The sequence below is a fragment of the Babylonia areolata genome, chromosome 27, assembly GCF_041734735.1.
Source record: "Babylonia areolata isolate BAREFJ2019XMU chromosome 27, ASM4173473v1, whole genome shotgun sequence".
Lineage (NCBI taxonomy): Eukaryota > Metazoa > Mollusca > Gastropoda > Neogastropoda > Buccinidae > Babylonia > Babylonia areolata.
Window position 1 is genome coordinate 18557875 of NC_134902.1, and position 20000 is coordinate 18577874.

General features: G+C 42.5%; 1 protein-coding gene across 2 annotated transcripts in view; it reads right to left on the reverse strand.

Moving 5' to 3' along the window:
- LOC143301264 (DNA damage-regulated autophagy modulator protein 2-like) overlaps positions 1-20000 on the reverse strand; it is a 161045-nt gene that overhangs the window by 106009 nt on the left and 35036 nt on the right. For both annotated transcript variants that reach the window (XM_076615416.1, XM_076615417.1), the window contains exon 2: positions 19829-19900. In XM_076615416.1, the coding sequence (XP_076471531.1) occupies positions 19829-19900 (72 nt within the window). The remainder of the gene's footprint in view (positions 1-19828; positions 19901-20000) is intronic.

The window sequence follows — 20000 nt, forward strand, 5'->3', positions numbered from 1 at the left end:
AGTGAAGGTAACTAATGCTTATAAGTATCTTGGTATGATTTTTACAACTAAGATGAGTTTGACAAGGACAGTAGCAGAAATTTGTAGAAAGGGGAAGAAGGGGGTTATAGAAATCTTAAGGTGTTTACGTAAGTTAGGCTCGATAGATTCATATATATTTTGGAAACTTTTTGATACTCAAATAGAACCAATGATAACATACAGTGCCGAAATTTGGGGACTTTCTGATAACAAAGATTTAGAAAAAGTACATACATTAGCTATTAAACGTTTTTTAAATGTTCCATTACATGCTTCAAATACTGTATTATATGGAGAAAGTGGTAGATACCCATTATACATTAAATCATGTGTGAAATGTATAAATTATTGGTTAAAATTAATAAGGCTACCCACATCGAGATTATGTAAGCAGGCGTATGAAATGTTAGTAAATGAACATGAGAGAGGGAAGGAAAACTGGGTATATTTTGTAAAGAAGACATTAACTGTAAATGGATTTGGGATTGTGTGGATGTGTCAGGGAGTTGGATGTGTAGAAGGATTTGTTTCAGAATTCAAAGATAGGCTAATTGCTTCATATAAACAGAATTGGCACTGTAAAATGGAAAGCACTGAGAAATATAGATGGTTTTATAGTTTTAAAAGTATATTTCAAACAGAAAAATATATCACAGTCGTGACAAACAAGTGGCACCGAACAAGTCTCGCCAGATTTAGAACGAGAACGATTGGTTTGAATGCTTATGAAAAGTGGTTTCAGACTGAGCCCTCGTTACTCTCCCCTTGTCCGATGTGCGGTCATTCAAGGGAGGATGAGTTACATTTTTTGTTTAGTTGTAAAGCTTATGACGATATTCGAGAAAAATGTGTTGTATTTAAAACAAATTCAGCAAAGTATGAAGATATTTTTGGAGTGCTTAATTTAAATCAGGAAACTTCACTACAGTCACTTGCAAAATATATTGCAGAAGCGAATAACATGCGACGAAAAAAACCTCAACAATAATAAAATAGTATCAGGTGTCGCTCATTGTGAAAAGTGAAATCTGTGTTGTCACTCTCATATGGAAAATATTTATGTTATACATTTATATATGTTTTTGTTTTTATTTCTCACTACATGCCATTACTTTGAATGGATGGTCGAACTGCACTTTGTTGCACAGATTGATTGATTTCGTTTTGGTTTTGGTTTTCATCAATATTATTACTATTGATGCATGTTGTTATTTGTATTATGAACCCCCATGTCATTAGGGCTGTAAAGCTATTGACATTAAAGTGTTCAGTGTTCTCTGTCTCTCTGTCTCTGTCTCTCTCTCCCTAATTCTATCCCCACCCTCGACATTCCCTTCTCTCCACCCCCTCCAACAAACTCGTTGGTCCACAAACAAACATTTTTTCAGTTTCAAAATTTTCAAGCACGCGTTAAAACACGCGAGCTGATCCATTTACACGACACCACATCTGCTGGTAACATAATCTTCAAACATATATATATATATATATATATATATATATATATCAATAATAGGGCAGATGCCTGGCCTACGCAAAAGAAGCAACGTACTGGTTAGGCCTTGAAAAGTAAACAACAAAGGTGTACAACATGAATGTAAGTGACAAAATGATGTCAACATAAAACAAACAAAAAAACACCAAAAACAGCACACACACACACACACACACACACACACACACACACACACACACACACACACACACACACACAAGCAGACAAAAACGAATGAACAATAAAAGAACAGATGTAATTCAGGGAAAGAATACTAGGATATAATTTTGAACACACATCAACTGTATAATAATTCACACACACACACACACACACACACACACACACACACACATCAACCCTAGATTCAATGACAAACTATTCATTTTGAAAACATAAAAGAATAATATCATCCGCCAAAAACAAACCTATAACATTTGGGGAAAGAGTAAAAGGGGGGGGGGGGTATCATGCTGAACACATATCAACAGTATCACTGGGGGGGGGAAATTCAGCCGAGACTCAATGACAAAATATTTATTTTGAAACCATAAAAGAACATATCCGCCAAACTGTATGGTAAATCTGGGTATCTGGGTAAGAGTGTAGAAGAGAGAAGAAGCCGAGCTCTACTTGGGTGGTTTCACAACGTGCGGGGAAAGCAAACAAACAAACAAACAAAAAAACAACAGAGTTCTTGACTCCATAAGATCAAGCCGAAGGTATACAGTGCGTGTAAGTGTGTGAAGCCCTGAGGTTTGACCCGAAGTGTGCTTAAGTGACTGAAGACTGGTCACGCGAACGGGGTTCTCTTGTTCGCTGACGAGAAACTATAATATTCTCTCTCTCTCTCTCTCTCTCTCTCTCTCTCTCAAGCCTCTAACTTCTTCCTTAACCACTCCTTTCCTCCTTTCCTGTTCGTATACAAACGAAGCCAACCCTCACCACTCTCTCTCTCTCTCTCTCTCTCTCTCTCTCTCTCCTCTCCCTCTGTCTCTCTCTCTCTCTTCAAGCGTTCATTTATTTACTTTCGTGCTGTTATACATTTGACTTGACACTTTCCTATCAAAAACAAAAAAAAACACAAAAAAAAAAAAAAAAAAAAAAAAGTGCACCCACTTGATATGAGAACGTTGCAGTTAATATCAATAAAATGTCAAATTGTCAAAAAACTCTCTCTCTCTCTCTCTCTCTCTCTCTCTCTCTCTCTCTTCAAGCGTACATTTATTTACTTTTGTGCTGTTATACATTTGATATGACACTTTCGTATGAAAAAATGTGCACCCCCTTCATATGAGAACGTTGCAGTTAATATCAATAAAATGTCAAATTGTCAAAAAACTCTCTCTCTCTCTCTCTCTCTCTCTCTCTCTCTCTCTCTCTCTCTCTCTCTTCATACATTTTTTATTCATTTACCTTTGTGCTGTTATACATTTGATATGACACTTTCGTATAAAAAAAGTGCACCCCCTTGATATGAGAACTTTGCAGTTAATATCAATAAAATGTCAAAATGTCTCTCTCTCCAAGCGCTCATTTATTTACTTTCGTGCTGTTATACATTTGACTTGACACTTTCCTATCAAAAAAATGTGCACCCCCTTGATATCAGAACTTTGCAGTTAATATCAATAAAATATAAACTGTCAAAACTCTCTCTCTCTCTCTCTCTCTCTCTCTCTCTCTTCAAGCGTTCATTTATTTACTTTCGTGCTGTTATACATTTGACTTGACACTTTCGTATCCAAAAAAAAAAAGAAAAGAAGAAAAAAAAGTGCAACCACTTGATATGAGAACTTTGCAGTTAATATCAATAAAATGTCAAAGTGTCAAAAAACTCTCTCTTTGTCTCTCTCCCTCTCTTCAAGCGTTCATTTATTTACTTTCGTGCTGTTATACATTTGACTTGACACTTTCGTACAAAAACAAACAAAAAAACAACAAAAAACAAAAAAGAAAAGAAAAGTGCACCTCCTTGATATGAGAACTTTACAGTTAATATCAATAAAATGTCAAAATGTCAAAACTCTCTCTGTGTGTATGTGTGTGTGCGTGTGTGCGCGCGCGTGTGTGTGTGTGTGTGTGTGTGCGCGCGCGCGTGATGACACGCAAAACATTTCCGATCAGTACCATTTCTCTCAAAGGACGAGAACATTTTCCACGATAATGGAGGAAAACAAGCGCAGTCAACAACCAAACAACTTATCCGTCGTTAAAAACTATTAATTTTCATTATAAACGCATTAATTACCCCCCTAGCCCTCCCTTCCTGGGGGAACATCATATAAAACTCATACCTCTTTAAGCGTTCAGTCAACGAGGGGGGGGCTACGCTCGTTGTCTTTGTCGTTCAGTTGACCGTGTCAAAATATCTGAAAGGAAGCCTGTATTCACACACTATTCTTAAACAATCATGTGCAGATGAGAACATTCACCGACGGAATGACTAACGATGCTGTAGTTATGGAAGCTGACTCAAAGAAGGGAACTATAAAAAGAAATTATAAAAATAAAAAAAATAAAAAACCCACAACTTTTGGACATGTCATTTCTCCACAAGTCATCCAGTCCTTCCTCCAAGTCATTCCTGCCGTGCCTTATCACGAGCTGCTGAGCCTGATGAATGAATGACTAAGTGAATCACTCGGAATGCGAGAAAGCTCTTCCAGAGTTAGCCACGACTGTAAATACCGTAATGGTGAATTTCCGATGACCAATGGGGAAACTACGGACGTCGTGGTTTTTTTTTTTTTTTTTTTTGGTTTTTTTTGTTTTGTTTTTTTGTTGTTGTTTTTTCCACTTTCACCATTCCAAGAATGATTTTTCTCCATAGCTATGATTAGGTAAGTTTATCAAGCAAGATTACAAAACGCAAAGCATCAGTTTTTGTCGTTGTTGTTGTTATTATTATTTCATTCTAGTTTTTGTTTTGTCTTGTTTTCCGCCAAGAAAGGAATCGTCTTTCTCGCTACTAAACATACCAGTGGTGCAGTTTCAGCTTCGGTTTCTTAAAAGAGGAGGCGTCACTGCGTTCACCAAATCCATATGCGCTGCACCATAATTATCTGCAAAGCGAATGCCTGACCAGCAGCATAAACCAATGCGCTTGTCAGACCTTGAGTGCATGGATTTCCTTCAATAATCTATTAGTATACATACCAGACTTGATTTCTTCTAATGAATTTTGCCAAAAGACAACACTTATGTTGCCGAGGGTTCTTTTCCGGCGCGTCAAGTGCGTGCTGAACACACGGGACTTCGAATTACCGTCTCATCCGAATGACGATTGGTTTCTTCTTCTTCTCTCTCTTCGTTCGGTGGGCTGCGACTCCCACGTCTACTCGTATGTACACGATTGGGCTTTTATGTGTGTGAACGTTGTTTTTTTTTTTTCTTTTAACCCCACCATGTAGGCAGCCATACTCCGTTTTCGGGGGTACACTCAGTCTGACTTGAATTGCCAGTCAAACTTGGTGGGAAAAGGAGAGAGAGAACAGGATTCGACTGAGATTTTCTATCAACATGTTGCTAAGCCGCAAAGCGAAGCCTAGCAGGCTTTGCCGTTGTTGTCCAGTTTGAAAAATAAAATAAAATAAAATAAGATAAAATAAAATAAAATAAAATAAAACAAAATAAAATAAAATAAAATAAAATAAACTATCCAAACCTTCACTCCAGTCTTAATTCTGTTGTACTTGCAAGAGAAATGCGAGAATGGTCCGGTCTAGCCCAGCACCAGGAAGGTTCGCGATATTATTATTATTATTATTATTATTATTATTATTTGTCAGCAAGTGCCTGAGACAGAGACCCTTCGCATGAAGCGGTTCTACAGACAACCAAACGATACCCTGTCGAGCGACTGAGATGCCATGGGTCGGGGCACACCCTCAGGACACACGTACACGGACGCTTACACAACATCGCCAGGCAGGCATGCAAGTGCGTGACTGGAACCTTTTCAACGGGCAAAGGAAACGAGGCTGTTCTAAGCCATACCGGAGATCCAGCACGTCGACAATCAGCCCGTAACATATGCAGCACGCATGTGGAGATACAGCATGTAGCGGATGCAGCACGCACGTGGAGATGCAGCGTGTAGCGGATGCAGCACGCACGTGGAGATGCAACATGTAACGGATGCAGCACGCACGTGAAGATGCAGCGTGTAACGGATGCAGCACGCACGTGGAGATGCAACATGTAACGGATGCAGCACGCACGTGAAGATGCAACGTGTAACAGATGCAGCACGCATGTGGAGATGCAACATGTAACGGATGCAGCACGCACGTGGAGATGCAACATGTAACGGATACAGCACGCACGTGAAGATGCAGCGTGTAACGGATGCAGCACGCACGTGGAGATGCAACATGTAACGGATGCAGCACGCACGTGAAGATGCAGCGTGTAACAGATGCAGCACGCATGTGGAGATGCAACATGTAACGGATGCAGCACGCACGTGAAGATGCAACGTGTAACAGATGCAGCACGCATGTGGAGATGCAACATGTAACGGATGCAGCACGCACGTGAAGATGCAACGTGTAACAGATGCAGCACGCATGTGGAGATGCAACATGTAACGGATGCAGCACGCACGTGGAGATGCAACATGTAACGGATGCAGCACGCACGTGGAGATGCAACATGTAACGGATACAGCACGCACGTGAAGATGCAGCGTGTAACGGATGCAGCACGCACGTGGAGATGCAACATGTAACGGATGCAGCACGCACGTGGAGATGCAACATGTAACGGATGCAGCACGCATGTGGAGATGCAACATGTAACGGATGCAGCACACACGTGCAGATGCAGCGTGTAACGGATGCAGCACGCAAGTGGAGGTGCAGCATGTCAGTTGTAACAGACGCAGCACGTATATATATATATATATATATATATATATATATATATATCATATAACAGATGCAGCATGTGGAGATGCAAGTAACGGGTGCGGCAAGTACATATAAAACATCTAACAGATGCAGCACGTATGTGAAGATACAGCATGAAACAAATGCAGCAAGTGAAGATGCAGCACGTAACAGACACAGCATGTAACAGATGCAGCACGTGGATACACAGCATGTAACAGATACAGCATGTAACACTTGCAGCACGTGGATATAGCACACACACACACACACAAAACAAGATGCAAAACGTGGAGATACAGCACGTGGAGATGCAGCACGCGATCATGAAGCACGTGAAAGCGCAGCTTGATTCAAGAATTCAAAGCATCGCTGATTTCAGCCTGACCATGGGAGACAGGCCGGCAGAGATCGCAGGAGGTGGAGGTGGAGGACGACAGTAAAAGGCTGTGCAGAGCTCCCACAGAGAAGCGAATGAACGAACAAGATGAATCAGTTGATGAATAAATGGAGAGAGAGGGAAAATAAAGAACGATTGGACAGATGGGTGACTGGCTTACTGATTTACTTGATAAAAAGTTTAATTTCAAAAGCTGAGAGATATTACGCACATTTGTCCTTGTTCCATCATACTTATATCTGCCCTTTTAACACACAGACGCATTAAAACGAAAAAGGGTTCAGTAAGTCTACGCTGAAAAAAACAACAACAAAAAACAACTGTCAATCCATCACAACTGACCCACATTTCTCAGAACACTAAAAACCCGTTCCAGTCTGAGTACAAGTGTCAAGACAAACACAACACTAAATCAAAACGCTGACACGATAAAGTCTTCCAGAACTGAGAGAGAAAGAAAAGAAAAGAAAAGAACCATACCACTTCCGTATAAATGAATGCGACATTTATTTCTTCGAAACGATAAGCGTAATATTACGGGGGAAGGGAGGGCAATATGCGCGTCGTGTGTGTTTTACAACTGCAGTGAAAGCTTTCCTGCTGCGAGATGGATGAACAAGGATCGTGTCAAGAGATTGCTGCTGCCTGTTGTTTCTGCAAGAGCCCATGAAACCTCACCACATGCGACGACCCACTTCACCTCACTGGCTCTCACACGTCGTTCAGATAGAGGTGGGAAATAAAAATGGGAATCCTGCGGCAATAGCGGTTCCAACGATAACAATATAAATATATATAATATATATGATAAAGCATAAAGTGGCAAGACAGGGTCTCCAACCCCCAGGTCCTAGAGAGGAGCGGCCTGCCCAGCATCGAAAGCATGCTGATCCAGTGCCAGCTACGCTGGACAGGACACGTTGTCCGCATGACAGACAGCAGGATCCCGAAGATGCTTTTGTATAGCCAGCTGAAGGAACTGGGACACCGCGAACTTGGAAGACCCTGCAAGCGCTTCAAAGACACCCTGAAGACAAACCTCAAAGCCTGTGACATAGACATCGCTTCCTGGGAAACTGATGCTCTTGACCACTCTCGCTGGAGGATGCTGTGCTCTAGTGGCATAAAGACGTTTGAAAACAAGAGAACGCTGGCTATTAAGGAGAAGCGTGAACGAAGGAAGCAGGGCTCAACTTCTGGAGACGTTTTCCCTTGCAACACCTGTGGGAAGTGCTGCGCATCCAGAATCGGCCTCTTCTCCCATATGAGGACACACACCGACAGATAAGCCTGCCTGCCTACTCGTCCGTCGGTGCGGCGGGAGACTCCATTATCATCATCATATATGATAGTCAGTCGTGTCCGACTATTGACCATCAGAACAGCAGAGAAGGAGGCAACTGTCCCCCGACTATTTGGGCTAGAACTTGATTATAGCGGAGAGTGTCTTGCCCAAGTTACATCCCCACTCTCTCGGCCAAGAGGGTTTTAGGACAGTCGGCGTTGGGATGGTTCCCAAAATGCCAACTGGCCTCCACGGCTGCAGCATTAAGAGCCAATATAAATATATAAAACAAACTATACACTTGACTGACGTTGCAGAGATGATCGAAGAAGGAAGGGAATGGGGAGGTGAGGGGGAGGGTGTTGGGGGCGGTGGGGGGGGTGGCGCGGGGGGAGGGGGCGGGCGGAGAAAGACAAGAGAGAGGGAAACAGTGAGGGAGAGAGAAAGAGGTGGTGGAGAAATTAGAGGGAGGTGTGAGATTGAGTGTATGAGAGAAAAGAGAGAGACAGACACACAGAGACAGAGACGCTCTGATGTATTACTGTCATTGACTGGTGACATGGGGGTACAAATACATTTTCAAGAGACACAAGATCAAACAAACGAACAAACAAACAAAATCTAAATGGATATTCTCAACACACGCACAATAAACGGAAATACAGAAAACGAGACTAACATAAAACAGCTGATAACATCTGTCAGTTCGACCATCCATGATGAATGAACGTTCTCACATACAACACACACACATTCATGCGTATATATCGAATATCAACCAATGATATATATATATATATATATATATAGAGAGAGAGAGAGAGAGAGAGAGACAGACAGACAGACAGAGACAGACAGACAGAGAGAGACGGAGGGAGGGCTGGGGGGGTGGGGGTAGGGAATACGTTGATCAAAGGCAATGAGGAAGGAAGGTGGTAGACATATATAGCATCTTTGTCAAGTCTTTCTTTTTTTCTTCTTCTTCTTCTTTTTTTTTTTTTTTTTTTTTTTACAAACAAAAGAACATTTTCGGTTGTTTACCTGCACTTGTTTTCCCTTTCCCTCCATTATTATGGGAATGAAGGAGGGAGTAAGACAGGCAGACAGACAGACAGACAGAGACATCGAGTAAGACAGAAGCAGAGATTCGGAGAGAGAGAGAGAGAGACGGGGCACTATCAGAACAAGACAAGACGAAACAGGTTTTCTTTAGGGTGTCTGCAAAGTGCGGTTAAGTAAAAGTGTTACATATTTCATGATATAAACTAATACGAAACATTTTTTTTTAAAGAAAGAAAAAAAAAAGGTTTGACACGCTGCTCACGATGTCCCACTACAATAGCAATTCCAACTGGACGGTTCAGTGATAATAATAATAAGAAGAAGAAAACCAACTAATTCTCTCCCAAACAGACAAGACGTTTTTTGTTTTGTTTTTTCTCTGCTGATTCGTCATGACATATTGTTCAACAAAAGATAATGGTCAACGTCCTGTACCTCTCACCCCCCCCCCCCCCCTGACCCCATCCCCCCCCCCCCTCCCCCATCCTCTCCAACCCAGCCGTCCTATTGTTACCTCCAATCTCTGTCGGCCCAACAAAACGTTTCCACTTAAAACTACGTCCGGTTATCTGAGAAACACGTTTGTCAGTCGTCTCCATTGTCCAGCTTCAAGTGTCCGTCTGGTATTCCCAACTCCTTGTCAGTTTCACTGAAGATGAAGGCAGTTCAATGGTCAGTTTTCCGTCCGAGCTTCAAGGACGAAAGACACTGCCGAGTTTGTGCTCTGTGTGTGTGTGTGTGTGTGTGTGTGTGTGTGTGTGTGTGTGTGTGTGTGTGCACGCGCGCTCGCGCGCAGACCACACTCTACTAAAGACGTCGAGAAGTTTGCCTTCATCGTTCCTTCATCGGTCAGCGGCTCGACAGCAAACAATGGACACGCAAACCTCAGACGGCTCCACTTTAAGCTCCACGGACTCTGTCTGGTATTCCCAACTCCTTGTCAGTTCCACTGAAGATGTAAGCAGGTCAATGGTCAGTTTCCGTCCGAGCTTCAAGGACAAAAGACACTGCCGAGTTTGTGCTGTGTGTGTGTGTGTGTGTGTGTGTTGGAGTGAGGGGAGAAGACAGACGGGGCTTCGGTGTGGTGGTGGTGGTGGTGGTGGTGTGTGTATGTGTGTGTGTGAGAGAGAGAGAGAGAGAGAGAGAGAGAGAGAGAGACTGTGTGTGTGCGGCCGCGCACGCGAAAGTGTGTGGTGTATGTACAATGTGAATCTGTGTGTGTGAGCGTGTGTGTGTGAGCGTGTGTGTGTGTGTGTGTGTGTCTGTGTGTGTTGTGTGTGTGTCTGTGTGTCTGTGTGTGTGCACGCGCGCTCGCGCGCAGACCACACTCTACTAAAGATGTCGAGAAGTTTGCCTTCTTCATCGGCCAGCGGCTCGACAGCAAACAATGGACACGTAAACCTCAGACGGCTCCACTCTAAAGCTCCATGGACCATTTCCAGGATCATGTGCATTAAATGGAGAAGAGGAGAGGGTCGGGTCGCCTTCAAAATCTCCCTGCATACAGTGATATAACAAGGCAGGGAGGGACAGACTCTTTGGGTCGTCCACGGAGCATGGGGCCTGGCTGCCCGGTGGTCCTGAAGACGGCGCTGGTCACTGAGAAACAACAGACCGCAGCTGCGACAACACGATTCTTCTTCTTCTGCTTCTTCTTCTTCTTTCCGTTACACGACCGACATCGACTTGCCGATGACTCTGTCGTGGTTCATGCATGCTGGGTATTTTCGTGTCTCCATAACCCACCGAACACTGACACGGGTAACAGGATCTTTAACGTGCGTATTTTATCTTCTGCTTGCGTATACACATGAAGGGGGTTCAGGCACTAGCAGATCTTCACACATGTTGACCTGGGAGATGGAAAAAAATCTCCACCCTTTACCCCCAGGCACCGCTACCGTGATTCGAACCAGGGACCCTCAGATTGAAAATCCAACGCTAAAACCACTCGGCTATTGCGCCCGTCGATGACTACAGCCATGGCAACAATCCGACCAGCGTTGAGAGAAATAAAACAACACATCATCTCACAATGCACAAAGACTAACACCAAGCTAACAACGGTCTCCAGCCGAGAAAGATACCCGACGGATTACCCCATCGAACAACTCGACACCCACTGGGCCAACAATTCCCTACTGTCTAACCCCTCCAACACCAAAGAGACCACTGCAAAGAACAACACTTCAACCACCGAACTACGACTAACAACGAACGCCTGTCCGGAACAACTTGACCACAAGGACGTAACGCCGAGAGGTCGTTAAACTCAACTCTACACGACGGAGACTCTTGTAGGTCGCTCCACCTGCTCTGCCTGTCAGTCGGTCTGTCTGCCATCTGTCTGTCTGTAGTCTCCACTCCCCCCCCCCCCCCCGCCCCCCCCCCCCCCCCCGGGCCCTAACCACACACGTCTCGCATCCACCCCACCCCACACCTCTGTCTCCTTCCATCCCATCTGTCCCTTCCCAATCAAGAAAGGTGGCAGAATGGTCAAGACGTTCGTCTGCCAATACAGAGTCCGTGATGGTCTGGGTTTGAATCCCGCTCTCGCCCTTTCTCCCAAGTTTGATTGGAAAATCGAACTGAGCGCCCAGTCGTTCGGATGAGACTATAAACCGTTACGCCTTCGTGGTCAAGTTGTTCCGGACAGGCGTTCGTTGTTAGTCCAAGTTAGGTGGTTGAAGTGTTCTTTGCAGTGGTCTCTTTGGTGTCTCTTTGATGTCGGAGGGGTTAGCCAGTATGGAATCGTTGGCCCAGTGGGTGTCGACTTGCTCGATGGGGTAATCGGTCGGGTATCTTTCTCGGCTGGAGACAGTTGTTAGCTTGGCGTTAGTCATTGTGCATTCTGAGATGATGTGTTTTATTTCTCAACGACGGTCGCATTGTTGTCTCGGCTGTAGTCGGGCGCAACAGCCGAGTGGTTTAAGCGTTGGACTATAAACCGTGAGGTCCCGTGTGCAGCTCGCACTTGCCGCACTGAAAAAGAACCAATAGCAACGAGAGTGTTGTCCTCTCAATATTCTGTAGAAGAAATCCACTCTGATAGGTTCATAAATATATAAGCATGCACTCAAGGCCTGGCTAAGCGCGTTGGGTAATGCTGCTGGTCAGGCATCTGCCTAGCAGATGTGGTGTGGCGTAGTATATGGATATGTACGAACCCAGTGACGCCTCCTTGAGAAACTGAAACTGAAACTGAAACTACCAATCAAGGCTCAACTGACCATTAGTTGCAAAGTCTTCGAGGTTTGATTATAAGTGTGTAATTTATTAAGGAATTCAATTCATTTCAAGGACAATGAGACGACGGCGAGGCATCGGCGTGCCGTTGACAGCTTAGATAAAGTGCTCACTGCTGCAAAGGCTGAACTGATCATATAAGGAGCTGAAAACTCAAAAGTTATCATGAATTCGGCAGGTTCAAACCTACAAGGTGTGAGACGGTCGTTAAGGACTTTTTGCTCCTGTTTGGGATTGATGTAAGATATATAATAATTATAGAAGAAACAAAAATCTTTAAAAAAAAAAATAAAATAAAAAAAATAAAAAGATGTCTCACATGTGTAACATCAAGGTCTTGTTTTCAGTGTGTCCAAGTCGAAGAATTTTGCTGAAACTGCCGCCCCCCCCCCCCTTCTGTGTGTTTGTTTGTGAGTTTGTGTTTGTGTGTGTGTGTGTGTGTCTCTCTCTCTCTCTCTCTCTCTGTGTGTGAACCCCTCCCCCTATCACTCTCACCCACCTTTCCTTGATGGTCTTTGGAACTGAAACTGAACGGAACAATATTTACTGAGGAACTTTGCACGCTTCAAAAGTCTAGTTGTTGTTTTTTTTCTTTTCCCATATAATCTGCTAGACACAATCTCCCCCACCCCACCTTTTTTTTTATTTTTTAGGGATAGTGGGGGGGTGGGGGGGAGTAGGGGGAACCTGACCGATATAAAACCAACGAAGCACAACCTCTTTTTTTTTTTTCTCCTCTTATCCCCAATCATGGACAGAAGAATAACTTCTCGGTCAGAAGGGGGACAGACACACACACACACACACACACACACACACACACAAGCCCCCCCCCCCCTCTGCCCCCCACCCCTAAAAAAAAAAACCACCCACCTTATTTGTCCCTTCGGATCTTCCATCCATCTTGCTCCGCGATCTCTTTCTTTTTTTTTTACGTATGATTGAACTTTCGGTCTAAGATGTGGACAAGCCACACGTGGCAGCTGTTTGCTTAAGGCTTTCTTGTCCGCTCGGTCGACTACCTCGATCGCTGCTAGAGCTCTCGTGGGTGTTGACACGACGAGAGAGGGGGAGTCAGGCCAAATAGGACAATAATCACCACCATCGTTTTGTCACAGAGAGGTAGAGAGTATACATACAGGTCACGAGATTCGCTCAAACACGAACGGTGGGGGGGAAAAGGTGAGTGTCAATCTATGTCAAGGAGGAAGGTACATATGTGCACGCGTACGGACACACATATAAGCACACTCCCACACACACACACGCGCGCAAACACACACACACACGCGCGCGCAAACACTCACACACACACACACCACCGTTTTACTTTTTTTTCCATTCTTTTCATCCATGTGGGATCACTTAAAAAAAAAAAAAAAGAATTTAACGTACTGACCACCACCACACAATACACAGACGCACGCACACTTGCTCGGTACCCTTCCCCTCAGACATGTATGATTTATAACACAATCACATATATAAGCACGTACACACACACACACATACACACACACAAACACACACACACACACACACACACACACACACACCATGCACACACACACACACACACACACACACACCACGCACACACACACACACACACACACACACACACACACCACTTTTTTTTCTTTTTTTTTTCATTCTTCTTAATACACCTGGGATCAGTTCAATCAATGAAATGAATTTAACGTAAAGACAACCACCACATAATACACAAACGCACGCACACTTGCTTGACACCCTTCCCCTCAGGCTAAACACACACACACACACACACACACACACACACACACATATATATATATATATATATATATATATATATATAACACAGTCTGCAACATTAGTTATCCATTCAAACAGATTCTGTTGCTATTCTTGAGTGGCGCGAAACTAGTTACGTTACGCAAACGGCACTAGGTCAAAAAGTTATCTCAAATTCTAAGTGTCGCTGTAAAGCAGATTTTCTGTGCAACTAAGAAGAACGCAATAGTTTTAACATACTGAAGTGGCATGCTAAGTAGACAAGTTTTTTTGTTTGTTTGTTGTTGTTTTTGTTGTTGTTTTGCTTTTATTCATTCATTCATTTATTCATTTGTTTGTTTATTCATTTATTACAGTTTGGTCTCGTTGCTTTGACATGAGGAAAGGATATAGGGGTGGGTAGAAAAGTGAGATGCAAGTAAATTATGTCGGTCTTCATACATTACATCAAAACAACAACAACACACACACACAAACACACACACACACACACACACACACACACACACACACACACACACACACACACTACCATGGACCTGTCAAGACTTGTTTGACAAGATGCAAGATTACATTCCACGAAAATAGAAAATTCGAAAGCCGGCGAGGATTATACCTTGTCTTATCTTCACCTGCATAAAGCCGGTTTGTGTGTGTGAGGCGCAATTCAGGGAAAGAGAGTAAACAAACTTCAAGGTCTCTTATTACACAGGTTAATTACCCTTTTCATTCAACTTCCCAAGAGGGGGAAAACAAAACAATCTTCTTCTTACACAACTTTATTCACTCATTCATTCACTCTACTTACAAAGGTTAATGACTCTTCCATTCAACTTCCCAAGGGGAAAAAACAATCTTCTTACACAGCTTTTTTCACTCATTCATTCACTCTTCTTACACAGGTTAATTACCCTTTCATTCAACTTCCCAAGGGGAAAACAAAACAATCTTCTTCTTACACAACTTTATTCACTCATTCATTCACTCTTCTTACAAAGGTTAATGACTCTTCCATTCAACTTCCCAAGGGGAAAAAAACAATCTTCTTACACAGCTTTTTTCACTCATTCATTCACTCTTCTTACACAGGTTAATTACCCTTTTCATTCAACTTCCCAAGGGGGAAAAACAAAACAATCATCTTCTTACACAACTTTATTCACTCATTCATTCACTCTTCTTACAAAGGTTAATGACCCTTTCCATTCAAATTCCCCAGGAGAAAAACAAAACAATCTTCTTCTTACACAACTTCATTCACTCATTCATTCACTCTTCTTACAAAGGTTAATGACCCTTCCATTCAACTTCCCAAGGGAAAAAAAACAATCTTCTTCTAACACAACTTTATTCACTCATTCATTCACTCTTCTTACAAAGGTTAATGACCCTTCCATTCAAATACCCAAGGGGAAAAACAAAACAATCTTCTAACACAGCTTTATTCACTCATTCATTCACTCTTCTTACAAAGGTTAATGACCCTTCCATTCAACTTCCCAAGGGGAAAAAACAAAACAATCTTCTTCTTACACAACTTTATTCACTCATTCATTCACTCTTCTTACAAAGGTTAATTACCCTTCCATTCAACTTCCCTGAGGAAAACAAAACAATCTTCTTCTTACACAACTTTATTCACTCATTCATTCACTCTTCTTACAAAGGTTAATGACCCTTCCATTCAACTTCCCAAGGGGAAAAAACAAAACAATCTTCTTTTTACACAACTTTATTCACTCATTCATGCACTCTTCTTATACAGATTAATTACCCTTTTCATTCAAATTCCCAAGGGGAAAAACAAAATAATCTTCTTCTTACACAACTTTATTCACTCATTCATTCACTCTTCTTACAAAGGTTAATGACCCTTCCATTCAACTTCCCAGGGGAAAATAAAACAAGACAATCTTCTCCATACACAGCTCTTTTTTTTTCCACCTACTTTACTCACCTACCACAAGGGTGTAAACAACCTTCTTCCCAGATAACATTGTTCATTTATTTACCCACCCAAGGGAGTAGGCAGCCATCTTCTTTCCCAAATTCATCTATTCGTTCATTCACTCACCCAAGGGAAGTAAACAACTTTTTTACGAACCTTCCTCTTTTTTTTTCTTATATATATATATATATATATATATATATATATATATTTCAGTCAAATGAGTCAACAACTTTCTTGCAGATTTCTGTTCGCTGACTTACTCACGTGCCCAAACGATAAACAACATTCTGTCTAGTTTTTATTTTCTTGTTTGTTCTAACTGAGCGAGTAAACAACATTCTTCTTACATGCCTTTACTTAGTCATTTATTAACTTTGCCAAAGGAGAAACAAACTAGATCTTACCCGAAAGTATAAATAATATTCCTATTACATGCCTTTATTCGTTCTTTCGTTCGTTCTTTCGCCTGTTCATTTGCTTTTGCCATATTCTCAATTACTCATGCATTTTTCAAGCACCCATTCATTCATATATATGCTAATCACTCGAGACCATCGGCTGCCCAAAAGGCTCTTCTATGGCGAGCTGCAACAAGGGAAGAGATCACACGGAGGTCAGAAGAAGCGCTTCAGAGATACTCTGAAAGTCTCTCTTAAAGCGTTTGATATCAACCCTGACTCCTGGGAGGAATCTGCAGTGGACCGTAACAAATGGCGCGCTGCTGTGCACAAAGGCGCCAAGTTGTGCGAGGCCAACAGGACTGCTGCAGCTGTTCAGAAGAGGCAGGCCAGAAAGTCACGGGCAAACAAGCTCCCTGACAATGATATGCCTGTCTTTGTCTGCCCCAACTGTCAGCGAACATTTCGTGCGCAGATTGGACTATTCAGCCATCTGCGCATTCACAGATAGATTCATGAGCATCCTCCCCCCCACCCCACCACCACCCTCCCACCATCCCCCAGCTGGATGACAACGATGGTTATCATCGATCTCGATGGACACACCACCAATCACTCGAGTAGTGAGTTTAGTTTTTCATTCGTTCATTCATAATGTTTTTCATTCTCTCATCCGCCTATCATATTTACCTATTCAATCAGTCGTGCTCTTGTTCATTTATTTGTCCAATCACTACTAGTAGTCATTATTCTTTCTTTCATGCGTTCCTTCATTAATATTCTTCATAAAGGCATTCCACCTTCATACTTCAGAAGAAAACAACTATTTTGAATACCCCATTCGTGTGTTTTTATTCTCTCGATATTCATTCACTCACTGATCTTGTGTTTACCATTTCTTCTGTGTACTTCCCCATTTGTTCTTCTTAAAGGTATCCAGTATTCATACTTGTAAATATTTTAGGTACTCGGATAATTTATTAAGAATCTTTGAATGTTGAAATCTTGAGCAACTAACTGTTACAATGAAAACGATGTGAACTTTCCAACCGATTTCTACATTTCTTTAAGCAATGATCGAAGCTGCATAGCATCTCTATTGTGGTCACGGGTTCTTCACTAACACAGACTGAAACCTTAATTCCGTTTTTTTTACCCCACATCTGAAATAAGTGCAACACACACACACACACACACACACACACACACACACACACAAACAAACAAGCCAACATACAAACAAACTTGCACCTGAAATGAATGGAGAAAGTAACAATGAAGCAGACTTAGCTCCCAATTAAATTACATCTAAAATACGAGTGAAAAAAGCCACAACAAAGTCACATCTGGAATTCAGAAAATAAGAGAGAAGAAGAAGAAGAAGAAGATGATGATGATGATGATGATGATGATGGTGATGATGATAATGATGATGATGATACGAAGACGAAAAAGAAGAAGATGATGATGATGATGATGATGATGATGATGATGATGATGACGATAAGAAGAAGAAGAAGAAGAAGAAGAAGAAAACCACAACAAACTCGCACCTGAAAAAAAGGGGGGGGGGGGGCGAAGAGGGGGAACAGGGGGGTATGGGGCGGGGGGGGGGGAGAAAAGCAGCAACAACAAACTCACATCAATAAGAGCAACAAAAACCCATCCCCAAACCAAACAAAACAAAACAACGACAACAAAACAAAAACACCCCCTCCCTTACCCCTCCCAAAAGACCCCAAAACATCCACAGCCACAAAACTCGCATGACTCTCACAAGTAGGAAAAAGCTGTAAATTGGGCTAACACCCCACCCCCCACCCCCCACCCCCACCCCCTCTCCACCACCCACCCATCCCTCCATTGCATTTTCCACTCAAGACTCTAAACGGTGCATACAAAAAAGGTTCAACCACCCAGAAAAAAAAAGAGAAAAAAAACTCCGCTAACCAGCAGTGAAACAACGTTCCTCTCGATCTTTTTACTCCTCCAGAGAACCTACCCACCCACCCACACACCCAGTAAGGTCGGTGACCCACCAGAATACTACTAACATGAACTCGGGACACTCAAACAACAAGGGTAAGTTAAAAGGGGTGCTGATGTTGTATAACATATTGGTCACACGGCCAGTTCGTTGTCTTCTCACCCCCCCCCCCCCCCCCCCCGTCCCCCCCTCACCCCCCCCCCCCCCCCCCCTCCTGTGAAGAAGATACCAAGGTCTGTGACCCGACACTCTCTTTTTCTTTTCATTTCTTTCTTCTCTTTTCATTTCTTTCTTTCTTTCTCACCCCCCCCCTCCGCCTCCCCCCCTCCCCCTGTGAAGAAGACACCAAGGTCCGTGACCCGACACTCTCTTATTCTTTTCATTTCTTTCTTTCTTCTCTTTTTCTTTTCATTTCTTTCTTTCTTTCTTCCACCCCAACCCCCACCCCCGCCCCCTCCCTCCCAAAGCTACCTCGAGAGAAAGTTGGTCAACCTGATTTCTTATTTGTCCACGGCCTTAAAGACACGTGCTGAAAAGAGGCAATGAAAATATGTTCCCAGTACAAACAACAACGACGAGCTTTTACATCCACAATACATAATCATGATGGTCATTATCACCATCATCATCATCGTCGTCGTCGTTGTTGTTCTTCTTATCACCATTATTCTTTTTTATTCTTTTTTTTTTCTCTCTCTCCTTCTTCTTGTTCTTCATATGAATAACAACGTTACTGGTTAGATAACTAACTTATTTTCAAATTTAAAAAAATATGTTGAAAACATCAACGCGACTAGTTTTACAAACAGTGTTTCTGAACTTCTGTCTAACGAGGCTTTTTGGCTATACATATGATACCTGTTTCTATCAATCATAATACAAGCAATAGCCACAACAGCCGTTGAAGCATCAGCAATAACAGTTATGGTGTTATTGGGGGGGAAAATCGTTATATAACAACGTTATATAATATCAAACTCCTTACCTGCTTTTTATTCAAGCGATAAAAATTGTGTCCACAATATCTTTAATTTTAATTTAAATAGTTTAGCGATGCTAACCTATCTGTTGATTATTAGCTGTACCTGAGATTTTGATTTACTATTATTATTCATCATTATTCTTCTCTTTTTTTTTCTTCTTTTTTAAAAAAAAGCTATCTATATTCTTAGAATGACACCCACACCGGAACTCTCTGAGAAGGCTCGCAAACATTACCTTCAAAAACAGTTATTTCATTGTCTACTGTTTAACATTACGTATCTAACATTATCTCCCAGGGGCATACAAGAAAGCTTTTGTCAAGTGTACTCACCGCTTCGCTTCCTTGCGATGAACTGCTGCTGCCAAGGAGTTCCCCATTGTCTTCTTTTTCCACCTCTCTTTCCTGAAAACCCATCCAGGTGTCTAAAATCTCCGTCTTGACCACGTGCACGCACAAAAGAACACACGAACACACACACACACACACACACACACACACACAC